The 19,820-nt window shown below is 45.9% G+C and overlaps 2 protein-coding genes across 2 annotated transcripts in view; one reads left to right on the top strand and one right to left on the bottom strand.

Moving 5' to 3' along the window:
- The first annotated feature begins 633 nt into the window (after positions 1-633).
- On the top strand, positions 634-1,203 carry LOC130490154 (uncharacterized). Its single transcript, XM_056863968.1, has one exon. It carries the CDS (start codon positions 634-636, stop codon positions 1,201-1,203), a length of 570 nt encoding a protein of 189 aa, XP_056719946.1.
- Positions 1,204-5,451: 4,248 nt separating this feature from the next.
- Positions 5,452-19,820, bottom strand: part of CALCOCO2 (calcium binding and coiled-coil domain 2) — a 30,376-nt gene continuing 16,007 nt past the window's right edge. The window contains exons 5-12 of the mRNA XM_056864626.1: positions 17,755-17,880; positions 16,358-16,516; positions 16,031-16,158; positions 14,740-14,830; positions 10,902-10,997; positions 10,342-10,465; positions 7,359-7,387; positions 5,452-5,625 (exon numbers count right to left, since the gene is read on the bottom strand). Coding sequence (XP_056720604.1) covers positions 5,452-5,625; positions 7,359-7,387; positions 10,342-10,465; positions 10,902-10,997; positions 14,740-14,830; positions 16,031-16,158; positions 16,358-16,516; positions 17,755-17,880 — 927 coding nt within the window. The remainder of the gene's footprint in view (positions 5,626-7,358; positions 7,388-10,341; positions 10,466-10,901; positions 10,998-14,739; positions 14,831-16,030; positions 16,159-16,357; positions 16,517-17,754; positions 17,881-19,820) is intronic.

The following is a 19,820-nucleotide window of genomic DNA, read 5'->3' as shown; positions in this document are numbered from 1 at the left end:
GGAACAGAGAGTGTGCCATGGGACTTTTATTTAGCCAGATCTAAGATGCCTTGCAGGGTCACTTTTTAAAAAGAGAGAGTTACATGTTATGAGATTTTAAGAAATCTGTGAATAAATCTGCCAAGCTTTTAAAATGCTTAAATAGCAATGGTTGGAGTTCCTCCTTCAGATTATGGCTATAAACTAGGGTTCACCCCCTATGCTCTTTTCCAGTTCAAGCCTCATTTTCTGAGCACAGTCAGCATTTACAGGGAAATATCTGAAATGAGTTAAAACTGAAAAATACACATATTTTGGCTCACAAAAACGGCAGTGTTTGGAAGAGCAGAACATTCCAGTTAAGCAGGAAGCATGGTGTGCAGACAAAACAAAATGAAAAAAACAGCACACAGTCAAATACTTCCAGTCAAATACTCCAGTCAAATACTTCCTTGTATCTACGTGACGTCAAAACCTCCTGCATCAGGAAGCTAGTCGGCAAAACTTCCAGCAAGCCTGCTTCCAGCACGATAAGGGAATTCCCACACCACACCCTCTAGAGGTGAGCCAATAAAAAGACAGCCTGGTGTCTATAAGAATGAAAGCAATTCTTGTACATGCTGCACAGCAGAGCACAGCAGAAGAGAGAGTGCCATGGGGCTGTTATTCAGCAGGATCCAAGATGCCTTGCGGGGTTTCTATGGGATGCAGGCTCGTATCCTCCTGTTGGGCTTGGATGCCGCCGGCAAAACAACTCTCCTCTATCGGCTGAAACTGAACGAAACGATAATCACTATCCCCACTGTGGGTTTCAACGTCGAGACGATCCAGCCTATCAACAACGTCACTTTCACCATGTGGGACGTCGGTGGTCAAGGGCGGATCAGGATCCTTTGGAGGCACTACCACCCCAACACAGACGGGCTGGTGTTTGTGGTGGACAGCGTGGATAGCAGTCGCTTTGCAGAGGCCCGGTCTGAGCTGGAGGACCTCCTGCATGCCGAGCTGCTGCGTGGAGCACCCTTGTTGCTGCTGGCCAACAAGCAAGACTTGCCCGGAGCCTGGCCCCCCATGCAGGTGGCGGAAGAGATGGGTTTGAGGAAGCTGCAAGGATTTCAGTGGCACGTGCAGGGCTGCTGCGCTGTGAGCGGGGAAGGTATCCCAGAGGCCATGACTAAGTTCGCCGAAATGGTCAAGCAGTATCGCAAAGCCCGGGGTATGTAATCAACTAAAAGGCCTAGTAGTTGAATTTTCATCTTGCAGAATTCTTGCCTGTCAGTGACCCCCTGGTCTGGCCATGATTCTTTGGCTGTTTGATTTGCATAAGGCCTTCTGGACATTATCTGGTTTATAAGCAGTTGCCGTTGTGTGATGTGAGATGTATGTGATTGCCTCAGGTGCTTTTTGGACACAGCTATACAGGACTGTCCGTTGTCTGGAGTTTCTTTTTTCAAAATGATACTCCTTGCAGGGATACAAAGCCAAGCTGAGGTCTCCGAAACTGAAGTATCAGACCCGGAACAATCATCCCTGGACTCTTGACCAGAGTAATCTCTTTCATTATAAAAGTCTGATTAATTCTTTCTCTGTCTCTATTATTGATAGTTCCATCAGGATAACTGGAAGGGCCTGTTTATTCCTTCATATCATTCAAAGTCCAACTGGGGAATAATAACAGCTATTGATTAATTAATATCCTGTGGTACCTCTCATTATTGTTATGCACTCCCTCATTCCTGTTACAGTGAGAAGCGCTAGGGCCATTTTTTTTTTCATTTGGAGCAAAGAGCTCTACAGATGTACGGGGCTGGATCTAGGCACCTTTTCCCCTGGTGTAAACGGGAGGAGGGATCCCACTGGACAACCAAAAAGTCTCTGCGGAGGATCATGGGGCCTGCATGGACAAAAAACAGAGGGTACAGAAAATGTAGTAATGGGGGGAACTAGGTGAGACTGTAGTAAGGGGGGGAACTAGGTGAAAAAAAACATCTTGCTGGCTCCAACCCATAGTGTCTGTTTTATTTACAAATACATAAGCAGAGCAATAGTGAAGGTTGATTCAGCCAATTCATATTTTCCTCAGTCAGCTTCTGCCTGTCTCCCAGTTCAAAACTTTTTTTCCATACATAATCTTTCAAGCATTCATTGCAGACCTCCTCTCTGCAGGTGAACTCCCCATCCAGGAAAGATGCACAAGCATTAGAGAACATGAAGGTTCTTTTTTTCACACTCTGTATTTTGGCGAAATCATAAAGGCCCATTCACAGAGACTGCAAATAGCAGTTCACAGTGATCTTCCCATATCTTCATATTGTCAATTACATCTAGACTGCCACAGTTCACTAAGCAAAGCATGCCTATGCTATGTGGATAGCAATGCTTTCGAGATGGGTTTTATAAGCTGTGTAAGAGTTCATTGTGCTGAATGCTGCTGAAGGAATGACCCTGATAGTTTTGCAGCCAAAAATCTTGGTGTAATGATTATGGGCGAGCACTGATTAAAAAGAAAATAGATTTGGGAGGAAGGGTCACATTGGTATCTCAGACTTCACCGTTGGCACTTTATGACCTTGGGCATATTTGTTGTCTTCATCAATTCCAACATGATGTAGTGGTTGGCGTGTCAGCCAAGAATCTGGGAGACCCAGGCTGGAATGCCCCCTCCACCATTTAGGCTTGCTGGGTGCCTTTGGGTTACTCACACCCTCGCAGCCTATCCTACATCACAAGGTTAACATGAGGATAAAATGGAGGAGGGGAAAAGCAATGGCATCAGCCGCTTTGGGTGACCATTGAGGAGAAAAGCAGAGCATCAGTATTTAAAATAAGTAAATAAAAATGACCAGCCATTCTCCTGTTGCTTGCCCCAGTGTGTGATATTCAGAGGTAGGCTTCATTGAGCTATCCTGACTGACAGGTAAGGCTTTAGTGGGAAGAGCTTGGGCCAAGCAGGTAGGAAGATCTTTGGGTGGGTGGAGACAAATGGTGTGGGATGGCCTGTCTTGAGGGAGACTTAGAGCAGACCTGTTTTTCAGAAACATCAGGCCCTACTACCTTGTATTAAGCTAGTTTGTATTAGGAGCTTGTTAATTAATCACATGATGCAGTGAGCTACATCTTAACAGATTCTTTGGGAAAGGCATACCTTTGCTTTCTAGGCCTTTGGACCATGTTTGTGTTTTTCTACCCAGCTGGGCATAGGTTGTGCAAGCCTATGCAGGGTTGTTTCAGTCAACTCCCATTGATTTCCATGGGCTTAGGCTGCTCGCACATAGAAGCAATTTCCTGTTTTGCTGTCATAGCCCCTGCTGGGGTTGATTTTTTTTTTTTTTTTTTTTGGTTCCTTTCTCTAGTACCTACCATTTCTCCCTCCCCCCGCTGGCTTTTGCCTTAGAATATTGCTCTAGTGATATCTACTATCAATTTCTTTAAAATGGCTGCCACAAGAGGCAGAGCTAAGCACAGCATGTCAGAGAGATTATAGCTACGTTTGGTTTATCAGGATGCCTTCTTAATTGAGCATATTGTTTTAAATATTTTCTTGTGCACACACAGCTTATCTTCAGCCATGCAGTGAAGTTCTTTGTGCTGTGGTGGCAGCTGCTGTTGAAGCAATGCTTTTTTCTCTGCATAGCGAATCAGAAGCCGTGCTGGATAAAAACCCCATCTGGCCCTACCCATTTTCTAAAAACACTTGGTAGGTGCCAAGAATGGAATCAGTGGGCACCATGTTGAAGACACCAGTATATGATTGGTGCTTGGTTTTACTTCAGGATTCCTTTGTTGAACTGGCCTTGATGCTGTTTAGGGGGCGGAACGGGCATTAAAGTTTTCAATACAATAAATAAAACATTCCAACAAAAGAGACAGCGCACAACAACAAAAAATCCTCAGTCACAGCTTAAAATAAGGACAACAGGAAGTCCATTTATTTAACTGTAGAGGCCAACCAACCCAACTTTAGACCTTGAAGAGCACATTTTACAGGCTCCACTTCTTAAAAGCAATATCAAACATACTTGAAAACAGGATCCTACAATCAAGATTCCTCTAGAGGCATTCGTTGGGACGGTAATGCACAAATATAACACCTACAGGGAAGTTAACTGTGGTTGCAGCTTTTGGTCTTGCATAGAGAATGTGCTGTTAGCATCAAAATGTTTTTAAAACATATTTTCATAGTAAGCAGTGCAAGAATTCTAGGCACTTGTTCAGTTCAGTTTTCTAAGTATACATGCCCTGAATGTGGATTCTTAAAAAAAAATTCAGAGACATTTGGACCAAGCCTAGAAAGTCCAAAGCGGCAATGCAGGCACACAGATTTCTGTTGAAAGATTAGTTCAGGATGTCATTGCTTTAATTCCTGAGTCACCTATCAGCATTTAGTGGCAAGAGGTACAATAAAGAGGCCATTTCTAAGAAAGGGATCTTGAGTGCCTCACTTTCCATGAGCTGTATAGAAAAGAATCTTCCGCCTGGAAAACTGTGGTTGACATACAAACTGGCAGGAGGACATCGCTAAATCCAGAATGTGAAATCATGCGGGATTCCATGATTTCATGGGACACATATTTAGTCAGTTTCGAGTTAAATCATCATGCCTGTGAAATCATGGGGGATGACCTTAACTTAGAACTGTGAAGACAAAATTGGTGCCCCCTTTTTTTCTTCCTCTCAGCTACTGGCAACCCCACTACTATTTTCCACCCCACTTTTCTCCCTAAGGGGGACCCCAAAGTGGCTTGCAGTATCATTTCCCACACCTCTATTTTATCCTCACAACAATAACCCTGTCAGGTAGGGTAGGCTGAGGGAGAGTGGCTCACCCAAGGTCACCCAGCGAGCTCACATGGCAAAGCAGGGATTTGAACCTGGGCCTCCCAGACCCTGGTCCAACACTCTAGCCTCTTCACAACACCGAAAGGCCCACCTTTACACACACTACAGATCTGCCTCTGTCATACAACCTACATGAAGATGGAGGTTGGTGAGGTTGCACCATTTCATGATTGTATCCAGGTTACACTAAGGGGCGAGGAAGCAAGAAGAGTTTCTATAGTTTCCGTAGCTAGACAAGAGCCATATTACGAGCACTCTCTTACACTAGAGAGATTTCTGCCATTTAGAAACAGCGAGGGAGCAAATCACCATCCCCAGTGAAAGGCACAGCAGAAGAAAACAGCTCCTCCCTTTGAAAATAACATACAGTGCTATTCATGCTGTAGAAGGATGTACTTAAGTCAACCTATCCTTTTAGATAGCAAAAGCTCTGTGCTCATTTAATTCATGTGTCGCAAAATGGAAGGAAGGAAAGTATCAGTGCTGCTCTGCCAATAAGCAGGTTTCACATGTCCCCTCGGCACAGCACGTTTAAACAGCGGCACACCCAACAGAAATCGTTCCACCCAATCATACAAAGAAACAGAACAAGGGCACTATCCCTCGTGGATCATTCCACTGGCAGGCTGCAGCTTAGTCTAAGCCGTGGCAGAAGACGTGGTCGTCGTACACTTGCTTGTTAGATACATCAAAAGTCTCCTCGCAATACGGGCATTCAAGACAGTGGCTTCGCACGTGGACTGAATACCGCTCTTCAAGGTCAGGAGGGAAGACTTCATAGCACATCGGACATTTTTTCATGGAGTCCTACAGAGAGAATGGGGGAATGCAAAAAGAAAACCCCCAATTTTCAGCACTGTAAAATGTTATCCATCTATGCTGCGGGAAATATGAGGTTAATTTTGGTGGCATTTACACATTTAGGCAAGTGATGGATCGGCCTGGGCTTAGAGAATATATAGGGAAGGCACAAGACAGTAAGGGCCAAGGGACAGAGGCTAAGGACCACAGTGCCCATAAACAGAACTATTTGCCTCCACTTTGTTTTGAAGCAGCTCTGTGCAATCGAGTTTTCAAAATCTGGTTGATTTTTTTTAAAATGAGCATTACAAAAACCAAGACGCTCAGGAGGCAGCATATTGGGTTCCTCCCCCCATTTTTATACTCACAAGCACCCTGTGAGGTAGGTTAGGCTGAGAGCCTGACCAAAAGTCACTGGGCTTTTTTTTTTGTCAGAGTGGGGATTTGAACTCAGCTCTCCCAGGTCACAGTCTCACCCACTAACCACCGCACCACATCTCTTCCTCCAATCTAAAGTTTCAGGCATTAATTCACCATCCTTTTTTTAAATCACCCAAACCTTTCTTTTTCTGTTGAAGGGAGCAACACCATAGAAAAGATAATGAATATATTTTGAGAATATAGAGCAAACAAAGCATTAATTTCACATTGGTAAATACATGGAGAATCTGAAGATCTCTATTTTTAAAAACTCAAGTGTTGGGTCCTGCCTTCTGCTCTAACACATCATAGAATCATAGAGTTGGAAGGGACCACCAGGGTCATCAAGTCCAACCCCCTGCACAATGCAGGAAACACATCCCATCCTTGCATTTCCACAGCATCCCCTGAGTCTCACGAAGACCGATTCACACATTACACAAGAAGCTGCCTTATACTGAACCAGATCATTGGTCCATCAAGGTAAGTAATACCTACTCAGACTGGCAGCAGCTCTCCAGGGTCTCAGGCAGAGGCCTTTCCCAGGAGAAGAAGTAAAAGAGTTGGTTTTCATACCCCACTTTTCTCTACAGTAAGGAGTCTCAAAGCGGCTTACAAGAGCCTTCCCTTCCTCCCCCCGCCCAACAGGCACCTTGTGAGGTAGGTGGGGCTGAAAGAGTTCTGAGAGAACTGTGACTAGCCCAAGGTCACCCAGCAGGCTTAGAGTCTGGGGGGAGGGCTGAAGCTCCTTTTCCACATTAGCTGTAGTCCCAATACAAACTGAGAACCGCCAACTCACATCTGACTGCAACACAGGGGAACAGACTGTGGCTCAGTGACAGAGCCTCTGCTTGGCATGTAGGTCCCAGCTTCAATCCCAGGCATCTCCAGTTAAAGAGACTGGGCAAGTAGGTGATGTGAAAGACCTCTGCCTGAGACCCTGGAGAGCCGCTGCCGGTCTGAGTAGACAATACTGACTGTGGAGGACCAAAGGTCTGAGTCGGTAGAAGGCAGCTTCATTTGTGTTCATGTGAGGGCTCCAGGCCCAAACTGTGTACTCCATAGTGTGTGCGTTAGCAATTGAACCTGACCTGACTCCAACCACATTGTACAGACCACTTGCTATATTCAGACAATACTTGTGTAGGTTTGTGAAGGTATCAAAACCACACCATGCTGGATGGAGAAAATAAAAACTCTAGCTTTCTTATTAGCACCAAGAAATTCTCCCCCCCCCCCCCCACAATCAAATAGGAAATACTTCACCTTTGTGGAATCCAACTATCAAATTCCCAAAAGTCCACACAACCCTAACTTACCAAGTCTGGATCAGGGTGCTCTGGGGTGCCTGCAAAACAAAGAGTGCATCTTAACCATGGCAAGAACATGACACAAACCAGTCCTTAACTGGAGTTCTGTATAGGGAACCATGGGATTCTGTGGTGGTGAAACCGTCTATGGCTGTGACTGGCTCATCATAGAAGGACTAACACAGATTAAGGGCCTCTGGTTGTCACTGGCTGAGTTGGTCTCAGCTATGGTTGCCAGGTCCACTGTAGCTGCTGACGGGGGATGAGGGTGTAAGGCTGCCAGATCATGGTTGGGAAACTCCTGGAGATTTGGGGATGGAGCCTGGGGAGGACAGGGACCTCAGTGGGGTACAAGGCCATACAGTCCACTCTCCAAAGCATCCATTTTCTCCAAGGGAACTGATCTCTGTAGTCTGGAAATGAGATGTAGTTCTGGAGGATCCCCAGGTCCCAATTGGAGGCTGTCACCCCTAGTCTCAGCTCAAGGATGGGGCTGTGGCTCAAAGACAGAGAATATGCTTTGTATGCAGAAGGTCCCAGGTTCAATCCCCAGCATATCCAGCAAGTGCTGAGAAATACCCTTTTGTGCAGGGCTCCAGCAAGGCAGCAATCCAAGGGCATCCAGGGAAAACAGGGGAGAACGGTCTAAATAAAAGAGGGAAAGGCCGGATCCTAGTTCAACAGGCAGTATAGTATAGTGGTTAGTGTCAGATTAGGATCTGGGAGGCCCAGGTTCAAATCCTAACTCTGCTCTGGAAGCATGGTGGGTGACACTGGGCCGGTCACACACACACACACACTGCCAAACCCTCTCACCGGGTTGTTGTGAGGATAAAATGATAGAGGGCGGGATGATATTGTAAGCCACTTTGGGTCCCTATTGAGAAGAAAAGTGGGGCATAAATGTTTAAACAAGCAAATCCTGGTGGGAGGGAGAGGGACTGGCTCAGTATTGGCCAGCATGCTTTCAGGGCAGATTTGGGATTTGAACCTGGGCCTTCCAGATCCCTCCCACAAACCACAACACCACAGTGGCCCCTAATCTTTACATGCTATTTGGACCGAAGCTACGTCGCCTCAATGTTCCCTAATCTGTGGAAGTGTAAAATTGGGTGATTCCTAATTTTGTTGGCCTTGGTTGTAAACATCTACTCTGTATGGTCACTTTCTGTTTTTTCTGTTTTAGCTGGCATATTAGCCGCAAATAAAATTTATTTATGATTTACTATCTGGACCTTTACATATTTTGGCAATGCTTTTTAAAACACTCCATACACGCTTCGATTGGGAATCACAGGCTGGAACCATGTTTAATGAAAAACTGACCAGCAATATTCCTGTACCTACAAGAACATGGAAGTGACCACAGGGTATTGCTGCTGGCTCTTTCCCACAAATTCAACCCTTCCCCCCCTCAATAGGTTCACCCTCTCCCAGAAGGCCTTGGCACTTCAAATGAAAGAAAGCGATCTCCAAAGTGTACAGTGTTGTGTCGTGGTTAGAGGGGCAGACTTGGATCTGGGGAACCCAGAATCAAATCCCCACTCTGCCATGGAAGCTTGCTGGGTGACCTTGGGCCAGCCACACCCTCTCAGCCTAACCTACCTCTCAGTGGGTTGTTGTGGCTATGTTGTGAGGATAAAATGGAGGAGATGAGAATGATGTATGCTGCCTTGGGTCCCCATTGGGGTCAAAGATGATGTATAAATGAAATAAATAACTATCCATGCCTGCGTTTCAGCAGAAATGTTTCAAATCTCCCACAAGAAGCTTCCCAGTCAGAAATCACATGCAGATTTGATACCAGTGGTGCTGAACTCAACAGGGACTGGGTTAGGGTTGCAAGCCTCCAAATGGGGCCTGGGGATCTCCTGGAATGTCAACTGATCTCCAGACGACAAAGAGCAGTTCCCTGGACGAATGGCAGCTCTGGATGACAGCCTCTAAGGACCTTGTTGAGGTCCCTCCCCTCTCTAAATCAAACTGCCCCCAGGCTCCACCCCCAAATCTCCAGGAATTTCCCAGACTGGAGTTGGCAACCCTATTGGGGATGGTTAGCTTGACTTAAAAAATAGTGCCTCCCTGGAGTATCATGAGAAACCAGGCATTTTGACTTCCTTTTGTAATTCGCATCTTCTCCCTCCCACCCTCCTTTCTATTGCTTGTAGCTGTGGGTATAAATCTCTCAGCCCACTGAATGCACCAAACAAATGGCATCTGACAAAGCTTATGCCATAATCAATTTATTTAAGGTGTCACAAGACTCCACTAAAAACCAAGGCCTTCCAGCATCCATAGGCCTTGGACAGCTGCCTGATTTTCCATGGGTTGGTGCTGGCCATGTATGTCATAGCCACCTGTACAACTACCAGGTAATTATGCTACAACTTTCCCATGCAAACAAACATGTGCAGGCTTCAACTGGTACGTGGTGAAGACAGTCAAACACATTTGTATGCTGTCCATGAGCCAATGATCCATAAAGCTAGTTCTGGCGTGTCCAAAACTGACTTGTATTGCATTGCTGACGTGAACAGATGAGTAATGCGTTGCAGTGGCTAAGGAATGATCATCTAAAGCAGGGGTCCCCAACATGGTGCCCGCTGACACCTTTCCTGGTGCCCACCAAGTGTTTTCAGAAGGTGGGTGGGGCCAGGTAGGGCTCTTTAACAGCCTGGCTTTTGATTGGATGTGCAGATTAAAATCAGAGCATCACAGCAGAGTTTAAAAGATTGCAGCTACTCTGAAAAAAGCTCTTTTAAAGAGCTCTGCTGCACACCTTTTTCTAAAAAGCAACATTGCTACAAAAAGCCCTCATTCCACCGGGACAGCCCATTCCAATAAGGATGGAGCCACTGCAGAAAAACCCTGAACTGCTGCAGATCCAACTTCTCTGGGTCAAGAGGATTGAATAAATGTTTTAAGTGAGGAAATGATGTTTATACACTTTCACCTCTGGAAGCCTCCTGTTAGAAGGTTCTTGTATACTCACTAGAATACGGGTTCCCGAACACAAGAGCAGCATTTCTTGATGACTGAGTGAAGGCTCCAGCAGGTACATTATCTAGGACTTCAGGGAGGTGTGCCATCAGATCCTCATTTTCCCGCTTTAATCTCTGCAGAGAAAGGAAGGGGAGGTCGGGAAAAGCCTAGCGTTTTCATAATTGCAATCAGCAGGAATCCATGCAGCTGCTCACACCTCCAAATAAGCCGAGAAAATAATGGCAAACTCTTTATTCGCTGCAGAAAGTGAACTTTCCCCCTCTCAGCCCCCTATCTACTTTTTTTTTTAAAGCAAATACCTTGTTGTAATGAGTGGGGGAAACAGATGAATACAGGGGCTTGGATATGGCTGTAAATCTCCACTGACTGAAGGGATTTTGGTCAGCAGACCAGAGTTGGTCAATATTCCCATTTATTGCAGTAACGGTTTCCATAACTCTTTCAAAATGATGTTCTATTTTCACAGCACTGGGAGCATTTCTGCCCTAAGTGGGAGGGGAGAACATGCACACGGCCCTCCTCCGTCCACTCTTGTTGGCACTTGCGCACCTGAGACTCTATGTCCATTTCATCCTTTTCCTTCTGCAGGGTCTGAAGCAAGAGTGCCTTCTCCTCCAGTTCCTTTTTCAAATTGCCATAATTTTTCTGAGAAAAGGGGAAAAAAGCTTACAGTTGTAACCAAATACCGAAAAGGTATCAAAGCTTTTGCCCACAGTCACAGAACAGTATTAAAACTATGCTGATTGAGGTACTTTCTATATCAGGGCCCCCAACCTTTTTGATCCTGGGTGCTGCAATCTGGGCCTATCAGCCTGCCAAAGAGGCAGAGCTGAACATTGGAACATTGTGAATACACAAGATAACTGCTTGTTGTAATGAGCAACCTATAAGACAAGCGTTAGCTATAAAAACATGTTTATATTTTCTTGTACAGACTAAAAATCTTGATGTTCTGTGGGTAACGTACTGGTAGGGTTGCCGGCTCCGGGCTGGAAAATACCTGGAGATTTCGGGGGTGGAGCCTGAGTAAGGTGGGGTTTGGAGAGAGGAGGGACATCAAAGGGGTTTAATACCATAGAGTCCACCTTTCAAAGTGGCCATTTTCTCCAGGTGAACTGATCTCTCTCACCTGGAGATCAGTTGTAATAACAAGAGATCCCCAGCCACCACCTGGAAGTTGGCAACCCTAAGTACTAGACAAGGTTCAAATCCCCCACTGAGCCATGAAGCTCACTGGGAGATTTTGGGCCAGTCACTTTATTTTGGGCCTACCTCACAGGGTTGCTGTAAGGTTAAATGTAAGGGAGGACAGGAGAACCCTCTATGCCCCTTGAAGCTCCTCAGAGGAAAGCCTTTCCCAGTACCTGTGACCCGTGCACTGGAATTGCCAAGAACTGCATCTGAGGCCCTCTGCATACCATGCAAGGAATCTACTGCAAGAACACAGCCCCTCTCCCAAGGTCAAAAAAATGCCAAGAGATAAGAGGAACAAAAGTTATGCGAGACCAGATCAAACGAGGTGTGGAGTGAATTAATTGGGGGCTTGTGGAAGTCTTCACTGCTCTACAGTGAAGCACAGCAGCTTAACAAAAAAAAGCTGCCAGACGGAATGGCTCTGCAAATACAATTCCCATAAAAGGATGAGAAATAATACAGACATCTGGATTAGCACACGCCTATGAACAGCTTCATTAGATATGGCACACTGCTGCCCCCACACTGAGAAGTGAAACAACGCAGCATGCCTGTGTGCAAGGCCCATGTTTGAATGTCCACTTTGAGTGATATTTTTCCAGAATTATTGCTGACTGGGGGGCGGGGGAACAGACCAAAGCAGGGAAAGCCACAGAAGTGAACAACTGGAGGTTGCTCTTATTATTTCCAACCTCTGTTCTTACTATTTCCAACCTCCTATGTACTGGGTTGTCATAAATCAGCTGCGACTAGACAGCACGGAGAGGGAACAATGTCACAAGCCACTATGGGGAGAGAAGTGGTGAGTAAATATATACACATGTACAAACAACACACATAACAAGCTGCAGGGGAAGCTTGTCTGTCATTAGAGGTCTTACTGAGGAACCTCAACATAAGAACATAAGAAAAGCCATGCTGGATCAGACCAAGGCCCATCAAGTCCAGCAGTCTGTCCAGCAGTCTGTTCACACACTAACATCTTAAGCCTATGAAACTGCCATGCCTAGCCATGCATTGGTCCATTCAGTACACCTATGCTAACACTTAGCAACTCTCCAAATTCTCAGGCAGAAAGGTCTTCCCTAGCCCTGCTCCCTCAGATTCTTGTGCTGGAGGCGCCGGGGTTTGAAATTGCACCATTACACATGCTAATACACAATGCTCTGCCAATGAGATGAGGCCCTTCTCCCCAAACTCCCCAGGATCCCCCAGAACCCAGTGTGCAAGAGTAGGATTGAAGCCCACAGAGGATTTCCACATGTGCAACAGCCCTTGTGGAAACACTAAAATTACACCTTGCAGTCAGCTTGTGGTAAGCGAGAGTTACTGTTTCTCTACCATGGTTTCCGCAGGCGCTTGACACAGCATAAGGTATTCCTTCTGAGACAATTTTGAAAGCAAGTTAAATAAAATCATGCAAATAAAATCATGTACCTTTTTGTTGCTGCGTACACACACACTGTTATTTTATTTAAAAATTATAATCAAGCTCCTTTGTGTTGCTGCAGCCCTTTTTTGTCTGTGCAAGTGCAACTGTGCAAGTGCAACTGTGCAGGGTACATTTTCCTCTCCCCTTGCACACTACTGGATCCAACCCACAGTAAGGGGTATTTACCTGTCTAAGCAAGGTGGCATGTAACTGATTATTCTTTTCCTTCAGCTGCTCCAGGAGCCTGGCTGTGTCCCCGTCTGCATTTTGGAGCTTTGTTACTTCCTTCTGTTCTTTCTGCACCTGGGACTGAAATGGAATGAGAGGCACACATGGCTTCCAAATCCCAGACAGTTAAGGGAATGCTGGGCAGTTAGGTTATCCTTCATGGGGATGGATCCCCATGGGGTTGGAACTTTTCTGCTAGTAAAAAAAAAAAAGAGAGAGGAGGGTTCCCCTTTGACTGCAGAAGGTTATGCTGAGGATCATGGGACCTGCATGGACAAAAGCCAAGTGGTATGGGGCCTGTAATAAGGAGGGGAAATGGCTGAGATGGGTAGAAAAGCTGGCTGGATCCAACCCATGATGTTTTGGTAATGTTTCCAGATCAGCGACTATGAGATTAGATTTAATAAAATTTAGTAACAACAACAAAAATTAACCCTACAAGCCTAAAGCGATGGCTTTAGTTACCAGTGGCATCCCAGTGGCATTCTTTACATTATGTGTGAATGTCCAGGAATGTTGTTTTTTTCTTTTAATTTTCAAACGTTTCCCCCCTCCAAGTCCGGAGCAACTGAAAGATGTTGAGAGCCGGGTCACTCCCCCCAGCCTCTGCAAATTGCAGACTTGCTTGGTTCGACTGGCCGGTTTCCAGGATGAAAGAGCTACATATTACACGAAACGAGCAAGTTCTTATTTACCCCCAGTGATGTGAGACCCCCTGCAGTAACAGAGAAGGAACATGGCTCAGTGGGAGAGCATGTGACTTGCTTGCCAAAGGTCTCCAGTTTAATCCTTGGCAGCTCCAGTTAAAAGAATCAAATAGTAGAAGATGTGATTGGCCTCGTCCTGAGACCCTGGAGAACTGCTACCAGCCCCAGTAGACAATACTGAACCAATTGATGAATGAATTGTCTGACTCAGTAAAAGTCAACTTCATGAGTCATGAACATAAAAAAACCCGTTCAGTGAAGTGCTAGAATTCTGGCCTCTACCATTTCAGACTGCTTAAACTTCACACTCCTTCTACACATGAGAGGAAATTTCCAGCACCCCTACCTTTGATGTATCGCTACATGAATGGAGCTTTTGTAGGTGGGGAAACATTCTGAAAATATGAGTCCCCCCCCCCAATGCCAGTCTGAAGTTGTACAGTCCAGAATTTTCAGAATTCGTTTTGCGTAACACATAGTTTAGTTCAAAGACGTTGCGGATATTATCACATTACTACCACTATTTAAAACTACTGATATCCCAGCTTGCACTGTAATAATCAGGGACTGGGCAGAGGGCACAGTTCTGAAATTTGACAGCAATTCTGACTGCACGTGAGATATCCATTGGGCGGCTCAAGCAAGGGGCCTTGGTGTGTAAAAGAGAGCAACCATCGGTGACAGCATTCAGTGTATTCAGCCCTATCCACAGGGGCACAACTTCCCTTTTCTCCACAATATACTTGGCTCTCTAATCCCCCCATTCCATTGCCCAGGGTCTCCATTCAAGAGAAAGATTGAGAAACAGGATCCAGGAGTAGCCAACCTTAAGCTGATCCACGCAACTGAGGGTAGCTTTCAATTTGCTTTCCAGGTGCTCCTTTTCAGTCAACAGCTGTTTATTCTCTTCTTTAATCCTGTTTGGGAAAAGACAGGCTATATTCTTGCAGTGGTATACGCTCACACACCCATCCACCTGCTTCCCCAGCCAACGCTCAAAAACTCCATGTGTCTTCCAGGGGATTCCAAAACGGTGCAATTATAAGTTTTCCAACACGAAAGAAAAGTCAGCAGCCTTGCCAGCCGGCTCAGTTCTTCGCGGACAGTTACACAAGAGGCAGCTGGCTTGGAGTTTTGGCCCCCATCCCACTAACCTCTCCCTACAGAAAAATATGAAGTTGCGTAAGGGCTGGATGCCTTCCAACTGCCAGAGTTGCTATGTCACCTTTCCCTGAGCAACATCGACTGCAGACTGTGAATGCCAAATCTAAATCAGAGCTTTGAAGAGCTAGCTCACATCTTTACTTGTGTTTCTTTTTTCATTTGGACTAATCGCAGCTTGGAGAGGGAAACAACTTCAGATATTTTTCATTGCCCCTACATGTGCCTAGTTTATTTATTTATTTAAATTTGTGTGTGTGTAAAGTGCCATGCCATCAAGTCGCAGCCGACTTATCGCAACCCAGTAGGGTTTTCAAGGCAAGAGACTTACAGAGGTGGTTTGCCATTGTCTTCCTCTGCACAGCAACCTTGGAATTTCTTGGTGGTCTCCCATCCAATTACTAACCAGGGCCGACCCTGCTTAGCTTCTGAGATCTGATGACATCAGGCTAGCCTGGGCCATCCAGGACCTTTAAATTATTACTGTGCCACTTTCCCCCCGAATTACAGGAGCATTAAAACCGCTGTCCAAAATTCAAACCAAAATTCAAACATATCAATAAATGGCAAGAGGCTCTAATCCCTTGCACTCAGACCCTCACTCCCAACTTTGTCATGGACAGCCAGCGTGGTGTAGTGGTTAGTGTGTCAGACTAGGATCCGGGAGACCCAGGTTCAAATCCCCCCTCTGCCATGAAAGCCTGATGGTTGACCTTGGGCTAGGCACACTGTCACAGCCTAACCTACTTCACAGGGTTGTTGTGACAATAAAATAAAGGAGAGGAGAACGATGTAAGCCACTTTGGGTCCCCCCCACCCCATTGGGGAGAAAAAGACAGGAAGTAAAGAATAAATATGTCTGAGCAGGAGGCACAGATGGAACAACCAGACTTTACTCTTCCCATTTAAGTCCATGGGTTTGCAAAAAAGACAGACAGACATAAAGGTGTTCTCACTGGTGTAGTTCTGCCTCCTTGTCGCTGTTCTGGATTTCCAGACGAATGATCTCCCCTTTGGCAAGTTTTGCGTCTAAACTGAGGGTCTCGCTGTCACTCCTTAAAGCCTCCAATCTTCTTTTAAGATCCTGAAGAGTCAACAGGATAAAGTCATGGGAGTGACTCACTTTGGCATCTGGCTTCTATGGAAAGCCCATATGCAAAGGACACAATACCCACACTCTCCTTCAACTCCATTACCACTTGCTTAAAGGCTGGATGGTCCGTTGTTTAACCTCCCCACTGCTGGCAAGCATCTCCTGATCCGTCAGCAATTTCAACAGTTACCTGGTTTTCCTCTTGCAGTTTAACGTTATCCTCCTTAACGGCAGCCAGTTCCTTGTGGGCAGAGCTGATCTCTAAAGCCTGGAGATCCTGAGCTCTCTGAAGCTCCATGGTTCCACTCTGCAACAAATGGACTTTGTCCTCAAGCTCTTTCGCTGTCTCCTGGACACACAAAATAGAGGGTAAGGAGGAACGGAGAGTAAAAATATTAAGAGTCTAGGTGCAAGGTCGGTTGCAACCAACGCTATGCTGAAATCTTTCTTGAAGATTTCTTCTCCCCCTGTCCTTATGTCAGGTTTTTAAATAATTTTTTTGCAAGCTCTGCTTTGTGGAACATTCACTCTGGATTAAGAGATGTTACTTTAGCTACCCAACTCTGCTTTCAGACACGTTCCTTGAAGAAGTGCAGGGGCCATGGTCCAGTGGTAGAGCATCTGACTGGCACACAGAAAGGTTGCAGGTTCAATTCCTCGCTTCTCCAGATGCTGCCTTCTAGTAAGTTAGTTCATTGATCTGTCAAGGTGACCAATGTCTACTCTGACAGGCAGGGGCTTGCCAGGGGTTTCAGGCCAAGGTCTTTCACATCAAGCACTACCTGATCCCTTCAACCCCAGATGGGGGACTGAACTGGGGACCTTCTGCATGCAAAGCAAATGCTCTACTGTTGAGCCACAGCCCCTTCTCATTTGCCAAGTAAAAATATACATGGATATGGGGGGGATTAGCAAACAGTGGGGTCAAAAGCCAATAAAATACAAGAAGTACAGCCTGTGACATTTCTCTACAAAGCTCAAACATACAGAAGTAGTGTCCACAGTGGTAATTCATTAGAACAGTATTGTGACAGCATGGTCTTGCTAGTCTTAATAAGCTGATTCAGCACCTGGAATTCTTCTCACACCATAAATGTTAAATTAGCTCTGGAAACCTAATGTTGTGAATCCTCACTGTGGTCAGTTATCTTGCATACATTTGATATTTTGGTGAAAGATCTCAACCTGAGACCCTGGTGAAATGCTGTCAACCAGAGTAGGCAATACTGACCTTGATAGATAAATGGTCTGACTCAGTATAAGGCAGCTTCATCTGCTCATTAGTTCAGGGCTGTGGCTTCATGGCAGAGCATCTGCTTGACATGTAGAAGGTCCCAGAGGTTCAATCTCCAGTTAAAATGACCAGGTGATAGGTGATGTGGATTAAGTCCACCTAAGACCCTGGAGAGCTGCTGCCAGTCAGAGTAGACAAGCCTGACCTTGACAGACCAATGGTCCAGTTCAGTATAATGCAACTTCACATATTCGGTTATAAGTTCCATATCCTTCCAAGGAAATAAAAGATAGTTCCCTTGATCCATGTGAGAATCTCAGGGCTTTGTTTTTTTTAAAAAGAGAATTGCTAACCTTTGCCATGTCTATCTGCTCCTGTAAATCCTCATTCCGCTTTTGGAGATTTGTTAACTTTTCCTTCAGTTTCTGGTTTTCGTGAAGCAGAGATTTATTTTTCTGTTCAATCTCCTCTACTTCTCCCTAGGGAGGACGAAGACGAAGAAGAAGAGTTAGTTTTTATATGCCAACTTTCTCTACCACTTAAAGGAAAATCAAACCAGATCACAATCGCCTTCCCTTTCCCTCCCCACAACAGACACCCTGTAAAGTAAGTGGGGCTGAGAGAGCTCCAAGAGAGCTGTGACTAGCCCAAGGTCAGCAGGCTTCGCGTGTATGAGTGGGGAAACCAACCCAGTTCACCAGATTAGGGTCTGCCGCTCATGTGGAGGGGTGGAGAATCAAACCTGGTTCTCTAGATTAGAGTCCACCACTCCAAACCACTGCTCTTAACCACTACACCACGCTGGCTCTCTAAGAAGCAATGTGAAAAGGGCTGCATCGATAGGAACTCTGCAAAGGCAGCTGCTGAAAGCAGGCAGCTAGAAGACACCAGCTGTGTCCAAACATCTCACAAGGGACGCCTGCATTGGATGGAAAGGCTTTGAAACACAGGGATTCCCAGAACCGCAGCAAACACAGGAGGGCCACAGCCAGGTAGCAAAAATGGTGGCATGGGGAACACAGGTAGAGAAGCACATGCATTTCACTACCGATCTTGAGCCAAGACACTGTGTGACGAGGGGAGGAATTTAAAAGAGCCCTCCAGAGAGTACATCTGCTTCAGATGTCAAATGCTCCTGTTAAATCAAAACATTTGGCGTGAGGGACAGACGACCTCACCGGGGACTGATTCTTAAAATGGGGCTGGCTGAAAAAGACGAGTCAGCAAGTTGTTTTTTCCCCCTCGCACAGTCACACAACAGTGCTGAACACGGCGAAGCACCACAGAGCAATGCTCCTCCAAAAAACAAACACCTTTCATGCCCAGAGGCTTGTCTCTTGCTGCCTAGAATTCCACACTACTCCTTTCTGCCCCCCTGCAAGTTCCTTCTCATAACCCACCTGATCCCTGGCTCCACCCCTTAGTCTTTATTTCCCAGCTGAAAAGATCAAACCCCTATGAACTGCAAGGGTGCACATTTACTGATTGACTGTTTACTTCTACCCCACCTTTCTCCCTGCTGGGGACCTAAAGCAGCTTACATCGCTCTCCTCTCCATTTTATCTTCACGACAACCTTGTGAGGCAGGTTAGGGTGAGAGAGTGTGACTGGCCCAAAAGCATCCAGCAAGCTTCCGTGGCAGAATGGGGATTCTAACCCGGGCCTGTCTAACCACTACACCACACTGGCTCTCGCACAGATCCAGATCCCATTATCTTTGCCTCTCCCCATTCATCATCCCCTTGCCCTCCAATGGTAAAAGTAGGAATGTAAGATCTTTGGGCAGGGACCCATTTCTTCCCTGTGTTACTTTGCAAGAACGCCATGTGAATGGATCACACTATAGAAATCATTCCAAAATTGTAAGCGCAAATGGAACAAAGCGGAATTACGTTTCACACTGCTCTTTATGCTGGTAGACACTTTTAATAGCACTGATGGTTCAGCAATCTGCCTTAGTCTCTGGCACTTTTAGCCTTTATCAGCTCACAGCAAAAACCACAAGCATTGTAAGTCCTTATCTGTGATTACTTCAGCACATAACTTTGCCAATAGAATCTGCGCTTTGTGTCTTCAACTCACGGGCCTGCTGTGGCCATCACTGGCTCATCTTTAGGACTACCGTGGAAACGGTCCGACTACCAAAGTGACTGTCCATGTGGTCATCGGTCAGCCATCCACCATCACAACCGACACCCTGCCTGCTTACCTCTGGAAGACCTTTCATTAGCATTGTTTGAGGATGGCCCTGCCCACTTCAGCTGGAAGGACAAAGACTCTGTTATTGAATTCCTTGAAAGTTCAGCTGGAAGGACAAAGACTCTGTTATTGAGGTCCTTGAAAGAGAAAAGACGTCTCTGGAGAGAATCCTCCTTCATTCAGGCTCAGTTCCCTTGGGTAGGGCCAATTAACTACCACA

Source organism: Euleptes europaea, chromosome 18, assembly GCF_029931775.1.
Source record: "Euleptes europaea isolate rEulEur1 chromosome 18, rEulEur1.hap1, whole genome shotgun sequence".
Classification (NCBI taxonomy): Eukaryota; Metazoa; Chordata; class Lepidosauria; order Squamata; family Sphaerodactylidae; genus Euleptes; species Euleptes europaea.
Note: the sequence above shows the minus strand (reverse complement) of the source record. Positions and strands in the feature narration are given on the sequence as shown.